The sequence below is a fragment of the Spermophilus citellus genome, assembly GCF_964194105.1.
Source record: "Spermophilus citellus genome assembly, chromosome: 1".
In the NCBI taxonomy this organism is placed as follows: Eukaryota; Metazoa; Chordata; class Mammalia; order Rodentia; family Sciuridae; genus Spermophilus; species Spermophilus citellus.
Window position 1 is genome coordinate 177,421,877 of NC_138182.1, and position 15,658 is coordinate 177,437,534.

The 15,658-nt window shown below is 38.7% G+C and overlaps 1 protein-coding gene across 1 annotated transcript in view; it reads left to right on the top strand.

Moving 5' to 3' along the window:
- CCDC192 (coiled-coil domain containing 192) overlaps positions 1-15,658 on the top strand; it is a gene marked incomplete at both ends in the record, with an annotated part of 189,763 nt that overhangs the window by 120,570 nt on the left and 53,535 nt on the right. The window contains one exon of the mRNA XM_081283058.1: positions 5,175-5,307. Coding sequence (XP_081139184.1) covers positions 5,175-5,307 — 133 coding nt within the window. The remainder of the gene's footprint in view (positions 1-5,174; positions 5,308-15,658) is intronic.

Consider the following 15,658-nt stretch of genomic DNA (forward strand, 5'->3'; position numbering starts at 1 on the left):
GGACATTCCTGCTTGAAATCATAAAAGTGTGAAAACAACTCTGACCTTGTAGACAGAAAGCTGCCATGGGGAACAGAGCTTGGGCCTTGAAGTGCTCCATCTCTCCCTGGAGCCAGCCACCTACTTCACCTAGGCATCAGGCCAGCTCTGGCAGGAGATTGGATCAAGGCTATTTGCATGTCTGTTTTCAGGACATTAATTTTGTCTTCCCATACAAAATGGGAAGGCAGTCAACGCAATCATGCAGAAAACTTATCTTGGAAAAAAAGAAGATCAAAGTTTTTCTTTCAATAAGTACAAATTCTATTTTCTGTAAAGTGTGATAAAACACCTTCAGAAAATATACATGTTTTGATGAAGGGTTGAAGTTCTCCTTTTTTGTGATTCAAGGAATGATGACAAAAACAGAAAGACTTTATAATATGGTTAAGCGTAGCACTGGGTGTTATCATTTATATGTTATATCATTTGAGCCCCCAAATACCCTATGAAATGGAATCTAAAGCTGGAGATGTCAGCCTGACCCAATTTCTCTTGGCCAGTAAGTGACAAAGCTCAACTTCATAATCCAAAGCCATGAGTCAAAGTGTGTGGAAATACCCAGAAATGTTAGACAGTGCTGGCAATTCTCCATTGAAACTCTTCTATAAATAGCTCCCTGATTATTTCTGATTCTCATTGACTTAGTATAATGTAAGCCATTCAGCAATATGATACTGATAAATATTTCCTTTTCAAAACATTACACAAATACATGATTTCCTCCCTCTTTCTACCCTGTAGGAGAAGTAGGAAAAAAACAAGATAATAGGAATTTGCCTCCAAGCTACAATGCCTTCCTATCCTCTTGGTAATCACTGAAGAGAGTCCCTAGTTACTAAGGAGACCATAACAGAATCCATTAGGTTCCAGTACACTTGGGTTGCCTGGCTAGCGAACGCCAAAATAGCAAAGGAAAATATTATCATTGCTGAAATCATTTGATGTCTATGACTAATAAAAAACATGTTGGCAAATTGAATTTTTTGAACTGCCCAAAGGGCTTGGTAAAGACTATGAATTAATAGCACACAGCATTCTGTCTAGAGAAGAAAAATATTTTTTTTAAAAAAAGCAAAATATTAAACCATTTCTTTAAAAAATATCTGAACAATCAAAAGGTCCTCACAGAAACAAACATTAGGCAACCATTCTAGGTCTTTTATTAAATTTTTTATTTAAATTTAATTTTCTGACCCCTCCTTTTCCTATAGCTAAAAAATAAAGTCTGTGTATTCTGAGTCAAATTATTTTTTAATAGTGAGAGACCCACAGGCCTTCTTATCCAATTTCTCATAAATACCAGAATTATCTTTAAAGTGTCCCTGACAACTGTACCAACCATAAAGGCTTTGAAGGCAGAAGTTTCCACTCACATGTGTGCTGGGCTAGTGGAAGACAGAAGTGAGAAGAATTGGGGTTGAGCCAAACTTCCAACGACCTCTTCACTCCAGGTCCAGAGGTTACTCTGGGCTTGCCTGAAGATGTTCATCAGTGTCCTCTGCTTGACCATTCCAGAGCAGCAGGTCTCTGCCAGGATCCATCCTGTCTTGTTATGGCTGTGGCTCTGATTCTTGGAGGCTGTGTTCTCATGTTGTGCCAAAATCCTCTCTCCTCCTGTTTTCTACCTATTGTTCTCTGTGGTATCTCTAGAACAGCACTGCTTGACTCAACTTCCTTTCCTCCTAAATAGTCCCTTAGATAACTGAAGTCAACTGTCATGACTGCCTGGTGTACTGTTTTCTCCAAAAGTTGTTTCCCTATTAGATCATAAGGCAAGCATACAAATATAATTTCAAGAGACAGAACACATAATTATCATTAAAAAAAGACAAAAAGGTAGTCTGAAAATTTGATTTTTTTTGGTGTGGGGGGGTGCAGATACCTTGGATTGAACTCAGGGGTACTCGACTACTGAGCCATATCCCCAATCTTAATTTGTATTTTTTTTTAATTTATAGACAGGGTCTCACTGAGTTGCTTAGTGCTTTGCCATTGCTGAGGCTGGCTTTGAACTCAAGATCCTCCTGTCTCAGCCTCAGGAGCCCTAATTAGGATTACAGGCGTGCGCCACCGTGCCTAGCATAAAATTTTGAATTTTTTTTAAGTTAAAATTTTAAAATAAGAAGTTGAAGGACTGGAGGTTTAGCTGAGTGGTAGAATGCATGTTTTGCATGAGGCTATGAGTTCATTCACTAGCACCAAAAAAACAAAAACAATCAAACAAAAAGAGTTGAAATTTTCAATTGGTATTGAAAAGCAATGTATCAATGTTTGCCGCAGTCTGGCTGGGCACAATTCAGGAGCCACTTGTCAAAAGAAACTAACTTTATTTTTAGAACTACAAACGCCAAACAAAACAGCTCCTCAGGGAAAACCCCTCAGAGCCCAACTGCCACCACCGGCTTCCCACAAGCCTCTCACCCCCACACAACCCTCACCACCTCCCACAATCCTCCTGTTCTTGAGGCCGATTGGCTGGGTCACGTGGGCGGAGCCAAAGAAGTCCCCCAATGAGCAGCTCTGTGGAGGAGCCAATCAGCTAGATGTTGCTGGGGCCGCTGTGAGCCAATCATCAAGGGCAGGGAAACAGCCCAATGAACATCACCGCAGAGGAGCCAATCAGCTAGATGTTGCTGGGGCTGCTGTGAGCCAATCATCAGCCGGCAACTGGAAGTTTGCTGGCAGCTGGAAGTTTGCTGGGGCTCCTTTGGCTGTGGCTCTCAACAAATGTTTCTGAATTCTGTCAAGTCATCCTGTCAAACTGGAAACAAAGACTTTTTCTTAGTTATAGACATCATGCCAGTTCCTAGTAACATCCCACCAATTCTCACCAAAGTTGCATTTTTTAAAAAAAATTTACTATCAATGCCTACTTTACCTGCATATAAATACTTATGACAAGATTTGAAAACGAATATCATCTATTAAGAATTAAATAAGGATGATGTAAAGAAAATAGATATTTAATTCTTCTCTCTATCCCATATCTTATTATGAAAAACTTTAAGCAGGCAGATATGTTGATTTTATAGCAAACACCCATATATTCAACAAGTAGAGTCTACAATGAACATTGCACTATCTTCAATATCTCTCAAATTTGTACCTTTCTCTGTCTGTCCATCAACCCACCCTACATTTTTATACATTTCAATATCACTTGTTTGCAGAAGAATACTTTATCCTCACACACCAACATGCACGTTGTTATCAATTCTTTTTTGAAACATTTGGTTCATGTTCCCTTCTGAATCCCCTTTACCATACTTTATTTTATTCCCTCCCTTTCCTCAATTTTCATTTTTGTGTTCTTCTTCCCACTTTCTGTCCCCAAGATCTAAGAGACAAAAGAATGATGTAAAATTCTTGAATGTCTAATATTCTTAGAATCACATCGGGGAAGATCACTGATGACCAGCCAGAGTCTCATAGCTTTTATAGTTGCAGGCATGGGATGGATGAGGACCTCAGGAACAGGCTAATCAGAGAGGGATTAGCATGAGAATTTAATAATTTACTATGCGAAGCACAGCTATTAAATGCCCAGGCATATTTCCTCATCAACCTAGTCTCTCTTTGAACTAATGGCCATGGAAGGCCAATTATGAAGGCTTTTAGTAACCAGAGACTCAGAGGAGGGGAACTCAAAGGTCCAGGTGGTCTGGAAGAAGAGACCTCATCAGCTGATGTTTCAACAGCTGGCTTCATGATGAAATGAGGATGGGGACACTAACTATCACTGTAGAACTTCTGGGAAGACCTGCCACTGGGGTCATGGCTAGTGAGTGCATTTCTAACCTGGACTGTATGGGTGAACCCTGTCAAATTCTACCCTTCCAACTTCCTTCAAAAACATCCGTTGAGCGCCATTCCTTTGAGGAACACATTCTCTTTTAACCCTGTTTATGGCATTAGTTAAGACTTAGTGAAGTCTTGACCATCCTGTGCTGGGTCTGGAGGAAAACCTATCTTTTTGTTTTGATTTGGTTTTTCGGTTTGTGTGTGTGTTTGTGTGGTGCTGAAGATGAACCCAGGGCCTCACACAGGCCAGACAAGCGCTGTACCACTCAGCTACATCCCCAGCTCGACAACCTGTGTCTGTGTCTATCTAATTCCACCTTTGCAAATCAATTTTACTGGCTTTATTCTCTAATATGAGAGTGATTATCTGCCTTCTGAACACTCTGTTCAGAGGCCAGGAAAGAAGCGCTCTTCTACAGTGAGAAAACCATTATTTTCTCTATCTCAAGATTTATGTCTGACAAGCAATGTTCGTTGTTCATTCTCTGGACTTCCTAATTAACAGCCCACAAAGACTTGGGGGTGAGATCCCCAGTGAAAAGGCAGCTGCCCAAAAGCAACACAAATGTACAAATGCAACACTTGTCACAACAGACAGCTTCTCCAATGTTGCAGATCAATCTAACGTTGACAAATCAAACCTACTTTGAAATCCATGAAAGGAGCTCTCTAGTCATAAAATCTCAAGGTGAATCCTTTGGTTATATAACCATTTCTTAATGTAGTTCTCCTAAAGATTTGGACTTAAAAATCAGTTTTAGAGCAAGGCTTTCCTATCCTCTACTGCTTAAAAACAATTCTTACCCTTAAACTACGTTCCATGTACAGATAACATCGGAAACGCCATCACTGCATAGTAGCACCATATGCTTTAGAGTTTATTTAAAAATAACATTCAAATGTTGCAGAAAACATGACTCAGAGCAAGGCTCTGGTTATTTCACAAGAGTCTGTGACAGATTGGGTGCAGGGGGAACCTGATACTTTTAGGTATTAGCACCTCAGTGGTAAATGTTAACTGGCAACTTAAAGTTCTTCTCTAATTGCCTCTATTATAAGCAACCTATCCTCAGATCCAGATTAAAACTCTTTCCAGAGGGTGAAAGGTCCCATAATGTAGAGAGTAGACTTTTATTGCTGGGAACTCAAAGATTCTGAAGGTAGCATATGTGCCTTGTGTCACAGACCTCAAGCAGTACTCAATCTACACAAACAGGGAGCATTTCATCTAAGCAGGGCTTCAAAGGCAATGTTTGTTCATACACCATTAGTTTCTTTGATTCCTTTGATGCATCTGTCTCTAGTGATGGAAACTCTTTTTTTTTTTAAAGAAACTAAAGCACAAAAAGAAAATGAAAAAACTAAAAACTGATTTGGCAACAGCTAAGCAAGAGGCTGCCTTCACAATCATGGAACTCAATGAGAAGATAAAGATGCTCTGTGAAGGAAAGCCAGCCCCTAGAGGTCAGTATTACCACGTGACAATTGCACCCTGGCCCCTCATCTTGGGTGATGCCTATGGTTTCATTGGCAACCAAGCAAAAAGCAAGGCCACTGTGCCTGGCAGCATCCTGGCTCAGCAGCATACTGGCCTGGCCTGACCTCTGTTAGGAATGAACAGAGATGGCACGTGAGCTACTAACTCTGGGCTGGGTTTGCTTTCACTTTAGAGAGGCAGAGAATGAATAAGCTGCTCATTAAGGGGAAGTCTCTGAAAATGAACAACTGGCCTGAAATAGATCTGTGAAGTGTCATTGGATAAGCTGGGTGACTGTGAGGAAAGGGCAGTGCCTAAGAAGGAAGACCTGACACCTTGAGGAACAGGGCTCTGGAGTAGGGCCAGGAGCTTGTCTGAGCGCACAGGCTGGCACGCTAAGACAGCACAAGGAAGGGAGGAGAGTCTTTTTTAACAGCAGACAAATGAAGCAGAAAACCAGCAGGGAAGGCTGGTTAGGGTGAAATCTGGATAGTTTAAAAAATTTTTTTTGAATAGCAACATTAGTTTCAATTTTAAAAAAAATACTACTTCTACTAAGAGGCTATAAATACACATTAGGGGAAAAAAACACAGGTTGTCATTACTAATAATAGGAGTTAACATTTCACACTATGTGCCAGGCATTTTGCTAAGCAAGATGTATAAATATCTATTTAATTCTCAGAATAATTTCTGAGGTAAGTGTACTCATGGATTCCACCAGAATAAGTCGGGGCTCAGATATATTCATTAACTTGCCCAGGTTAGACCCAGACAGGCAATACTTGAGTAGACAGCACCAAAGCAGTGACTTTTCCTACACCAGGGGAGGTTTCCAGCTTTGATAGGCTGAGGACGTTTTGTCTGCTATGTAGCAGCAATAACAAACTTAGCTTCTGCCTGTTGATCTCCTGCAAAGACTTGGTTCCCTAAAATAAATGTCTTCCTTTGAAGTGTGCCACTCTTGCAAAGCCAGGAACATGTCATTGTTCTTACTCTGGCTTCCTTTATTACTCATAAATAATTCTGGAAAAAGAGGAGCAACTTGGAAACAAGTGGAGGAGGAAGAAGTAGGCGATGTGGTGGCTTCAGAAAGGGGACACTCCCAGAATCCTGACCACATGGTGAAACTTCACATGCAAACTTGGTTTGTATTTTCAATTTCCAGTAGCACTTTCCCAGGGTTCAAATGGCATCTAATACTGTCACCTTGAAACACCTGCCAAAGGTCAATTTTTTTTCTTTCTTTCCTTTTCAATTTTTTCTTTTAACAAAATAATATAAAAGCAGTTTATAATGTTGCCTTTACAACCATGAAACCTAAACAAATAAAAACCCACTAGAAAATGTTACCCATTTAAAGATCTAAGGAATCCACAGGCTAGATTTTCCATTGGTTGCTTGGGGAGAAGCTGATGACAATCATGGAACACATTGGAGGTAGTTCTCCAGCTTATTTGAGAGAAGCTTTTGACTTCTCAACTCCATGTTAAACTTAGTGCAAAAAATATTATTGCAGGGCATCTAATTCTAATTACACTTATTTAGGCAAAAATATCATTCATTGTCTAGTGCCATTTGGTCTCTCAGGTATTTGAATAAGTCAAAATTTAAATGATACTAACATGTAAATGGTTTGGGGGAGGCAGAAAATAATAAATCCCATCTCTCTTAGATCACTTTTTTCTCAGTATTTTTATTTAAAAACAAAACTACTAGTAAGGGGGTAGTTATGACATACTTATAAATGGATATAAATAAAATTAAATCTAAACAGTTATTCTAATGTCCATTGGATCAAAATGGTGCCCTTCCTTTTGGAGCTATTGATGCTTCTCTTACTGATGGATAAACTGAGTCATTGCACTGACAAGGAGTACTAATATCTTAAATCAAATATTTTTCACATTTTTACTCTCCTGTCAACCCTGTGCAACCTCACCTTGAATTCAATAGTCCAAGAGATTATCAAGGTCATTATGGCCCTAGAGTGATATTAATTGGACATCTCAGACACCTTGGTCACCTTGCCCTTCCTCTCAATTCACTTCAAAATAAAGCCTCTAACACTTAAGGTAAATAACCCTTATTTACCCTAGAACAATACAGGCCAACCCACCCACACACAAATATTTCTGGAACTAAAACACCATCTCTCCCTTAGTTATTTTGTGTCCTTTTATAAAATGTTTGTTCTGGGTTCTCAGACTCTGTTTGCAAAGGCCAGATGCCCCAGTCATAATAGCTTAAGGAGAAAGGATGATTTATAGGCACAAGTAAGCAAACCAAGAAAGGGCATGCTATTAGCTTCAGAGTCCTGCAGATTCAGGGTGTTGGATACCATCAGGACATGGTGTGTCACTCATCTCTGCATGTCTCTACACTGAGACTTAATTCTGTTAAGCTAGATGTTGGAAGAGACTAGAAAGATGACTATAAAAAGCTATGGGCTGCACTTCTTTCTTATCACCTCTTTTCCAGAGAAGAATGAAAACATTTTCCCACCAGCTCTAGTTAGAAAAGTACAAGAAAGAACTCTGTCTGGCTAGAGTTGGGTATTCATCCTGGGATAGAAACCAAATTTTGTGATCAGGGATGGGGAACATTGTTGGACAAGCTTTGGTCATGCATCCCGCACTGGGTGGCAGGGTAGAGAAAAAGAAGGGTGGGAAAGAGAATGTTCTGAGTGGCCCCTCACACCAGAAGCACAGAACTGGATGGCAGAAAACCACTTCCTTAAAGGAAGAAAAATCCCATAACCAAGAAGAAGAAAAACAAAAGCCATGTTTCCAATGCATGGTCAGCTAGCCAACAAGTTAAAACTAAAAGTAATAGTAATGAATCACCCATCACAAGGGAACTAGCACTTTAAAAGTAAATTTCTTGTCAATGAACAAAAGGCCTTCAGCATCCAAGAAATAAATCTCTAGTGGTATAATTTTAGACCCCAAAATAGAAGACTATGAGCCATTTGGGAAAGAGAGACCCCTTTTGGCCTCCCTCAAGTGATATCATGGTCAACTATTTTGAAGGCCTGGCTTATTATAACAAATTGCAAGAAGGTGAAAAAAAAACATTATAACTCATATGTCATGTTAATCTGGATTAACAGTTACTTCTCTATTATAGTTATGATCTGATGTTTGCAATTCTAACAACCAAATTCATGAAATATTTCCAAATAAATTAGAATCCTCTTTTACCCAAATGTGCAATTTTTCCATATTTGATTCATTTTCTAAACAGTTTATAGATTGCCGTTCAGCTCTTCTAATCAAAGGAATGTTTCAGAATATCAGGAATATTTTTAAGCATATTCATGTTCAAATTGATAAAGGAGCCAGCTAGCCAGTTTTTTAAAAACATAAACACAGTAAGTTAGTTATGTGCTTAAATTACTTCCAAGAAAATAAATTATTTAAATCCATGGAAAATTCAGCTGAGAAGAAAAACACCTTTATTATAAAACTAAGGCAACAGGAAACTTACAGCCTGAGTGTTGTTTGTTGATTTTACTTTGTGTGAATAATCACAACTCAAGGGAGATTCCTCCTGTCATTTCCAAAGTCTGCACCTGAAGTGTTTACAGCTTTATTTACTAGCAGAAATCAATGAAATACCTATTGCACTCCTTTTTGGAGGGTTGCAGAGGGTTAACAGGGATTGAACCCAGGGGCGCTTAACTACTGAGCCACATTCCCACCCACACAGCTTTTTTTTTTTTTTTTTTTTTTTTTTTTTGCAACAGGTTCTCACTAGTTGCTTAGAGCCTCCTTGAGTTGCTGAGACTGGCTTTGAACTTGCAATCCTTCTGGCTCAGCCTCCCTAGCTGCTGGGATTACAGGCATGTGCAACTGCACCCAGCTTGCACTTCTTTTTAAAGTCGGAATCTACCTTTTGATATATATCTACACAGGAAAGTTTCAGGACTAATTCTGCTTCCTTTTGTTTAGCAGAACAAAGTCACTTAGAAAAAGGCTTTACTAGTCCTGCTGTTGATGCATGAGTAGTCTTGTTCTGGTGCGATCTCCTTCCTATCTTTGATCAGAATATAGATTTCATGTTACTATTTAAGGAAATACACCCCTCAGGATTTTGTTCTCTTTTAATTTTTTAATTCTTTTAATATGGACCAAATAATATTTTAATATACCAAATAAAGTATCTAGCCCCCACTTGCCTGTTTCCATTGTCCTAATAAAAGTCATGTCAACTCTTCAGTCATCTCTTGGTTTTACTCCCATTAAGGCAACACGGCCCAGGTAGCCCTGTTATGTCCCAGGGCAAATGCACCTATGACTCAATGTCCAAATAGTGCCAACCATGCTCTGGGCTGGGGGAGAGGGGCAGCTTATAATAGTGATCTTCAGTGATCTTCAGTGACTTAAGAGTGCTTTTAAACACTAGACAACTTACCCCATTAATTTTAAGAATCTATTACTTTCCTAGATACTTTAGAAAGTCAGGTGATATCTTTTTGCCATCACCCCAGAGCTAACTCTAAACAATATTTTAAAGGGTATTTTTTTACCATGATGCTCACTCTTAGGCACTTGGCCCAAGCCTTCTCTCCCTTGAGTATCCTATCTACCTCTCCTCCTCCAAACTTCTTCCAGACCAAAGCTTCTGTTGCAACTAGGTGTTAAGGAAATGGAGATTTGGGGGTGATGAAAATATCCTGGAACTAGATATGGTAATGGTTGCCCAACATTGTTAATACAGAAAACCACTTTTAAACAATTAAAATTGTGAACTCTGAGATGTGAATTTTAATCTCAATTATAAACAAACCAACAGTGATTAAAACAAATTCTAAGATGTAATGACTAACCACCCTGTCACTTGTATATTTTAATGACTAAGAAGTGTATTATTTTTAAGTAATGGCTTTTTTTTTTTTTTTTTGTACCAGGGATTGAACCCAAAGCCATTCAACCACTGAGCCACATTCCCAGCCCTTTTATTTTTTATTTAGAGACAGGTTCTCACTAAGTTCCTTAGCGCTTAACTAAGTTGCTGAGGCTGGCTTTGAACTTGTGATCCTCCTGTCTCAGCCTCCTGAGCTGCTGGGTTTTACAGGCATGTGCCACTACACCCAGCTCTGTCAAGTGTATTTTAAAGAAAGTACATTGGGCTTAAATAAAATATTGACTTGGTAGAATTCCAAGCATATAGAAGGGGCTCATTTTTACATTTATTGGAATAAGGCAGCTTTGAATAGTGGTCCATTTTTGTGTTGTTGTTGTTGTTGTTGTTGTTGTTGTTGTTGTTTTTAACAATACCACCCTGTCTTTTCAGCATGGTTCCTGAAAAGGTTCTTATTCCCCAGAATAGGAAATAATTACTTGACCCATAGTCCTAATGCAACCTTCTTTTACCACTGAACACCGATACTTCTTTTACCAGTCTACCTAATGTTTTCTAAGAAGGTAACAATACCAGTTTGAGGAACTCACTGTTTAAATTGCTGGGACCTCATCAAAAGTATGTTCACTTACCCATGTCATCAGATTGCACAGGACTCAGTATGATGTGTAATCAAACTGGCAAACTGTGCTCCCCATTACCAAAGATGACATTGCCTTGACAGAAAAATGGTAAGACTAGGAAAATTAAAGATGAAGATTTCTCTCTCCAGAGGAATCATTATCCTGCCAGTTACAGAAAATACTTTAAAAAAAAAGCTGATACTACCACAGAGTCTTCAGATGCAGAAGCTACTCCAGAGTGAAATAATTTACTTTTGGACCAATAAACCCTACCAATTAATAACAAGGGAAAATGAGAGCATGGGTGTGATAACTTCAAGGTGTGCTTTCTAAATTAACATTTTAATCTTTGGGTTGCATTCAGAGATTGCCTCTCAGGTTGTCTCTTCCTTTGCCCACTGATTGTCTTTTCCTGAGACAGAGCCAGCATATCCCAAACCAAAGTCTTCTCACTGATTTCAGAAGTCCCCTTGAGGCTGAGGAACTCTTCCAGGAGTCCCTGCAAAATTTAGAGATTTGTTGCACAGAAGATCCCAGGAAACCATTGCTCCTTCCAGCTGGAGACTGTAGCCTGTGCACAAATTTAATCTGGCTCTACTTTTCAAAAAGATATTTCAGAGAAGTCTAGGCCTGAAAAGCATCATTCTAAAAAGTAGGCAATGATCGGGACTTTGTTGGTTGCAAGTGACAGAAATCAAAATGAAACTAGCTTTGATAGGAAGGGATTTATTTGTGACTGAGGCTGGCAATAAAGTTAAGGCTGGCAAGGAGGCTGAGCCCCAGGGGGTTTCCACACTTGACTCTTCTTTGCCTCTTGGCCCCATCTGGTCTACTACAGGCACAGATAAGGACAGTGTCCCCAGGGTGCCCTGGCTCTCAATCTATAGTGACTATATGTTGTTTCTGCCTGTACAGAATCACTTCAGTCTTCTATTAGAAACAGAATCATGATTTTCCTTTGGAAAAAGACTCCTCTCCCATTTTCTACAGTCTTTTGGGACTGTCAATCAAGGCCTGGTTCCCCGCTCTCCCCTTAGCTCAGGGGAATGCTTAAGACTAGCTGAGCCAATCACATCTGTCCTTTGCCAGAAACTTGAACCTTGAACTAAGCTGAGTGAAGAAGGGCAAAAAAAGACTAGGACTGATTTGTCCTGGAGTTTGGCCCCTGGAAGAAACTGTTGGTCTGGGACACCTGTATCTCTAAAGCTTCTTTTGAGAAATTTCCTTTAATTAATATTTTCCTTCAATACTAAGAGCTAGCTAATAGTCTTCTCATAAATTCTCTTTTTTTTCTCTTAATGTGGTCAGCATGGGTTTATAATATTTGCAAACAAAGGGCTTTAATTCATACCCAACCCTGGGGAACAGAACTTTTTTTTCATACTTCATATTCAAATCTCAGAGAAGGAATTTGATTGACACTATTTGTATCACATTCTTACCCTTGGATCAATTACTATGGCCAAGGCAGGGGGGTTTATCATGGACCACACTTGGGCCATGTGCCAGAGGTCAAGGGTCAGGACATATGATCAGATAAAAGAAGATGGAAAAGCTTTCTATACTTCTCCCTGTCTCCTGTGATCTGCTTTCTTTAAATGTCATTAAAGTGTAGAAACCCATTCACTGTTTTATCATACTGCCTATCTAGGCCCTTTCTTTACAAAAGATCTGGAAATCTATTTATTTTCTGATTAACAAAAGGTAAGAAGATCCATTTTGCAATTTTTGGTTGGGGTCCAGTATTTTCCAGCCGGCAGCTGTGGGAATTCAGTGATGTCAAGGTCCCCTCCCTCCTTTGTTTGAAAGACTAATTTTGGAATTATACCATTATCAGGAAATAGTGTTCCTTTCCTTCTGTCCATCCCTTAGGAATGGTTTTTAAAAAGAGAGAGAGAGAGAAAAAAAAAAAAAAAAGCTTGGCTTCTGTATCCAGAGAGGTTGGATGAAAGGGCAAGCACCAGCTAAATGTCAGACAAGGCACATGGGAAAGGGAATTTGATCAATTTCAAAGGTTTCCTATTTAACCATAGAGACTGCTATGATCACCAGAAGACTGTGCTGCTTGGGAATGCTGCTAAACATCCCAGACCAGCTGAAGAGGAAGATGCTTCCTTCCAGGATATTTGCAGAGCAGTCTTGTGCACTCCTTTGTTAAACATCAGCAGATGGACATTTATTTGTAAACATAAGCTGAATTGGAGACTTTGGAGTTTTAAACAATTGTCAGCCAGCTGTCTTTGGTATAAATCTCTTGTTGACAAACTGCAAAAAGTGAATGGTCTTCTCTCCTGCAGCTCCTCAGGAACTTCTCTACATTTTATTTAATGACTTGAAGTTTCCTGATAGGTGGTTGATGTTAGAGAGCAGCTACACTGGTCATATGGATAAATTTGGAAGAAAGAGTGTGTACTTTTGTAGGACATGAGCTCATCGAATCAAATTTTAAAAGGATGCATAGGTTCTGTTGGACAAATCAGAGACCTTTGAAGTCACAAGACATTCCTGGCCTATGGAAGAATGTTAGATATACACTTTTTTAAAAAAATATGTTTTTAGTTGTAGCTGGATAAAATACATTTACTTATTTATCTTAATGTGGTGCTGAGGATTGAACCCAGGGCCTCACACATGCTAGGTGAGTGCTCTACCACTGAGCCACAACTCCAACCCCATAGATATACACTCTTAAATATTCACTAGATATATATCCTTATATATATTGTGACAGTCTGAAAGAGGTTTTTGTTTGTTTTTGTCTTGTTATTTTTTTGCTTTTGTGTTTTTATTTTTTAAGATACACAGGCTTAGACTGGATTATCTTCCTGTACCTCTAACTTTGTAAATCAAATAAAGCCATAATTTGACATTTGTAAAAGAGCATATACCTAAAAAGTAATAAATAAGAAATGGGGGACTGGGAACATAGCTTGGTGGTAAGTGCTTGCCTAGCATACCTGAGGCCATGGGTTTCATTCCCCACACCACAAGGAAAGGAAGGAAAAGGAGAAGAAAGGTAGGACAAGCAGCAGAGTTTCTTAGTTGCTTACTGTGCAGCTGGATCCCAGAGAAGTGTGTTACTTCCTGCTAACAGGATAAATGGGGCCTGCAAGACTGAAACTGTTTCCACTCGACTGAAGGAAGCTTTCATTGATGTCATTGATCTCAGAATCAGTGGCTGAGATGTCCACACTGCAGTCATCACCTTCTGGGCATATCATTGGAACATCTGCTCCCTGTGGTCAGACAGGTTCCGGAACCACTGTTTCCTGTGGCCATTCCTGGTAAATGAGGAAGGAGACCTCCTTCTTCATCACCTACAGAATTATAAACAGAACCTAGTAAACAAAGAAGGGAGGGGTCCCCAGCCACAAACTGAACTTGTACTATTATAAAATAATCAGTTATAACTCAGAAGGTAAATTCCTGAGGCCAAGAAGAGAGGATGCAAGACATGCATATGTACTCTCAAATGGAAGCAAACAAGAATTCTGGAGTTCTTAAAAACAGAACAAGTTCTTATAAGACAGGTTAATAGGGTAAAACTTTTTAACTTAGTTCAGGAGAATCCCTATATTACCTTAACTCTTAGAAAATTTCCTAAATACATAAGGGAATATAGTGGCAATTTTTTTTTTTATCACATGAATTGTCTATAATAGGATTCAGATGTCAACTAAAAGTGTCACCCTTAATTTAAGTCCAGACAGTACATTGACCTCTGTGACAAATACCTTCTTCCGTCCCTTTTTCCCAGCTGACCAGAGAAATAACTTTGATGGCTCTTCAGGGCAAATAGGTCTTTCTGAATCTGGATGAATGCCAAAACCTCTGGCCTTATCCCAGGTCGTTAAGTAAACTTCTATAAAAATGTAGTTAATTTTCAATATGCTTTTATTTTATTTGTGTAGGGCATGCCACTACCAGACACTATTCATTTTAAATTATATTTAATGTTGATTAGTTCATATACAATTTGTATTTACTATTTTTAAAAGATTAACTGTAGCTTTTAAATGAGAACTCTTTTAAAATATATATATTTTTTTCAGCCAGACAGAGTAACATGGAACTGTAGTCCTAGCTACTTAGGAAGGATCCCTTCAGATAAGAAGTTTGAGGTTATCCCAGGCAACATAATGAGATCCCATCTCAAAAATAATTAAATTTTAAAAATATGTTTTTCATTTCTAAGCTTTAATATATCATGTATCTTTAGTTATCATACATTAGAACTATGTCAAGACACTAGCCGATGCTAACTTTTGACATATAAATTTACACTCATGCTCAAAAATATTTGAAATGATAACCATGTTCCAGAAGTCTGGGTATGTTATCACTGTGCTTATAGTTCAAATAGGATTGCACAAGAGAATGGAAATGCTGAGTTTATTTAAATGATCTCATTTGTGGATATTAGCTGCTAAGTGTCTTGGGTTCTTAGAAGCAAAGGTTAGTAGAATGTAATCAACTCCACAAATCTAGGAGAAGGTCAAAGGCATTGAGGGAAATTCGGAGCTGACTGCTCTGAATGTGTAAGTCAGTACTTATCTTTTATTAATTGAATCAGAGGAGAAAAATATCAGTACCAGACCTTCTATTTTATGCTATAAACAAAATTTTCTAATACAAGTGAATAATCTTTTCTTTTTAATAGTCATAACTTTTCCACATGAGTCCCAAGAGTCAATAATTGAATCTGATGCATTTCTTTGGAGGTTGCTTTTGATCTAAAGCCAAAGGGAAGTAATTTATTTAGCAGATCCTGTGGATTCTAAATAAAGAAATGTTTGTGAAAACGTTGGCAAACAAAATAAAGTACCTTAATTTGTTTGTCAATAAGGCA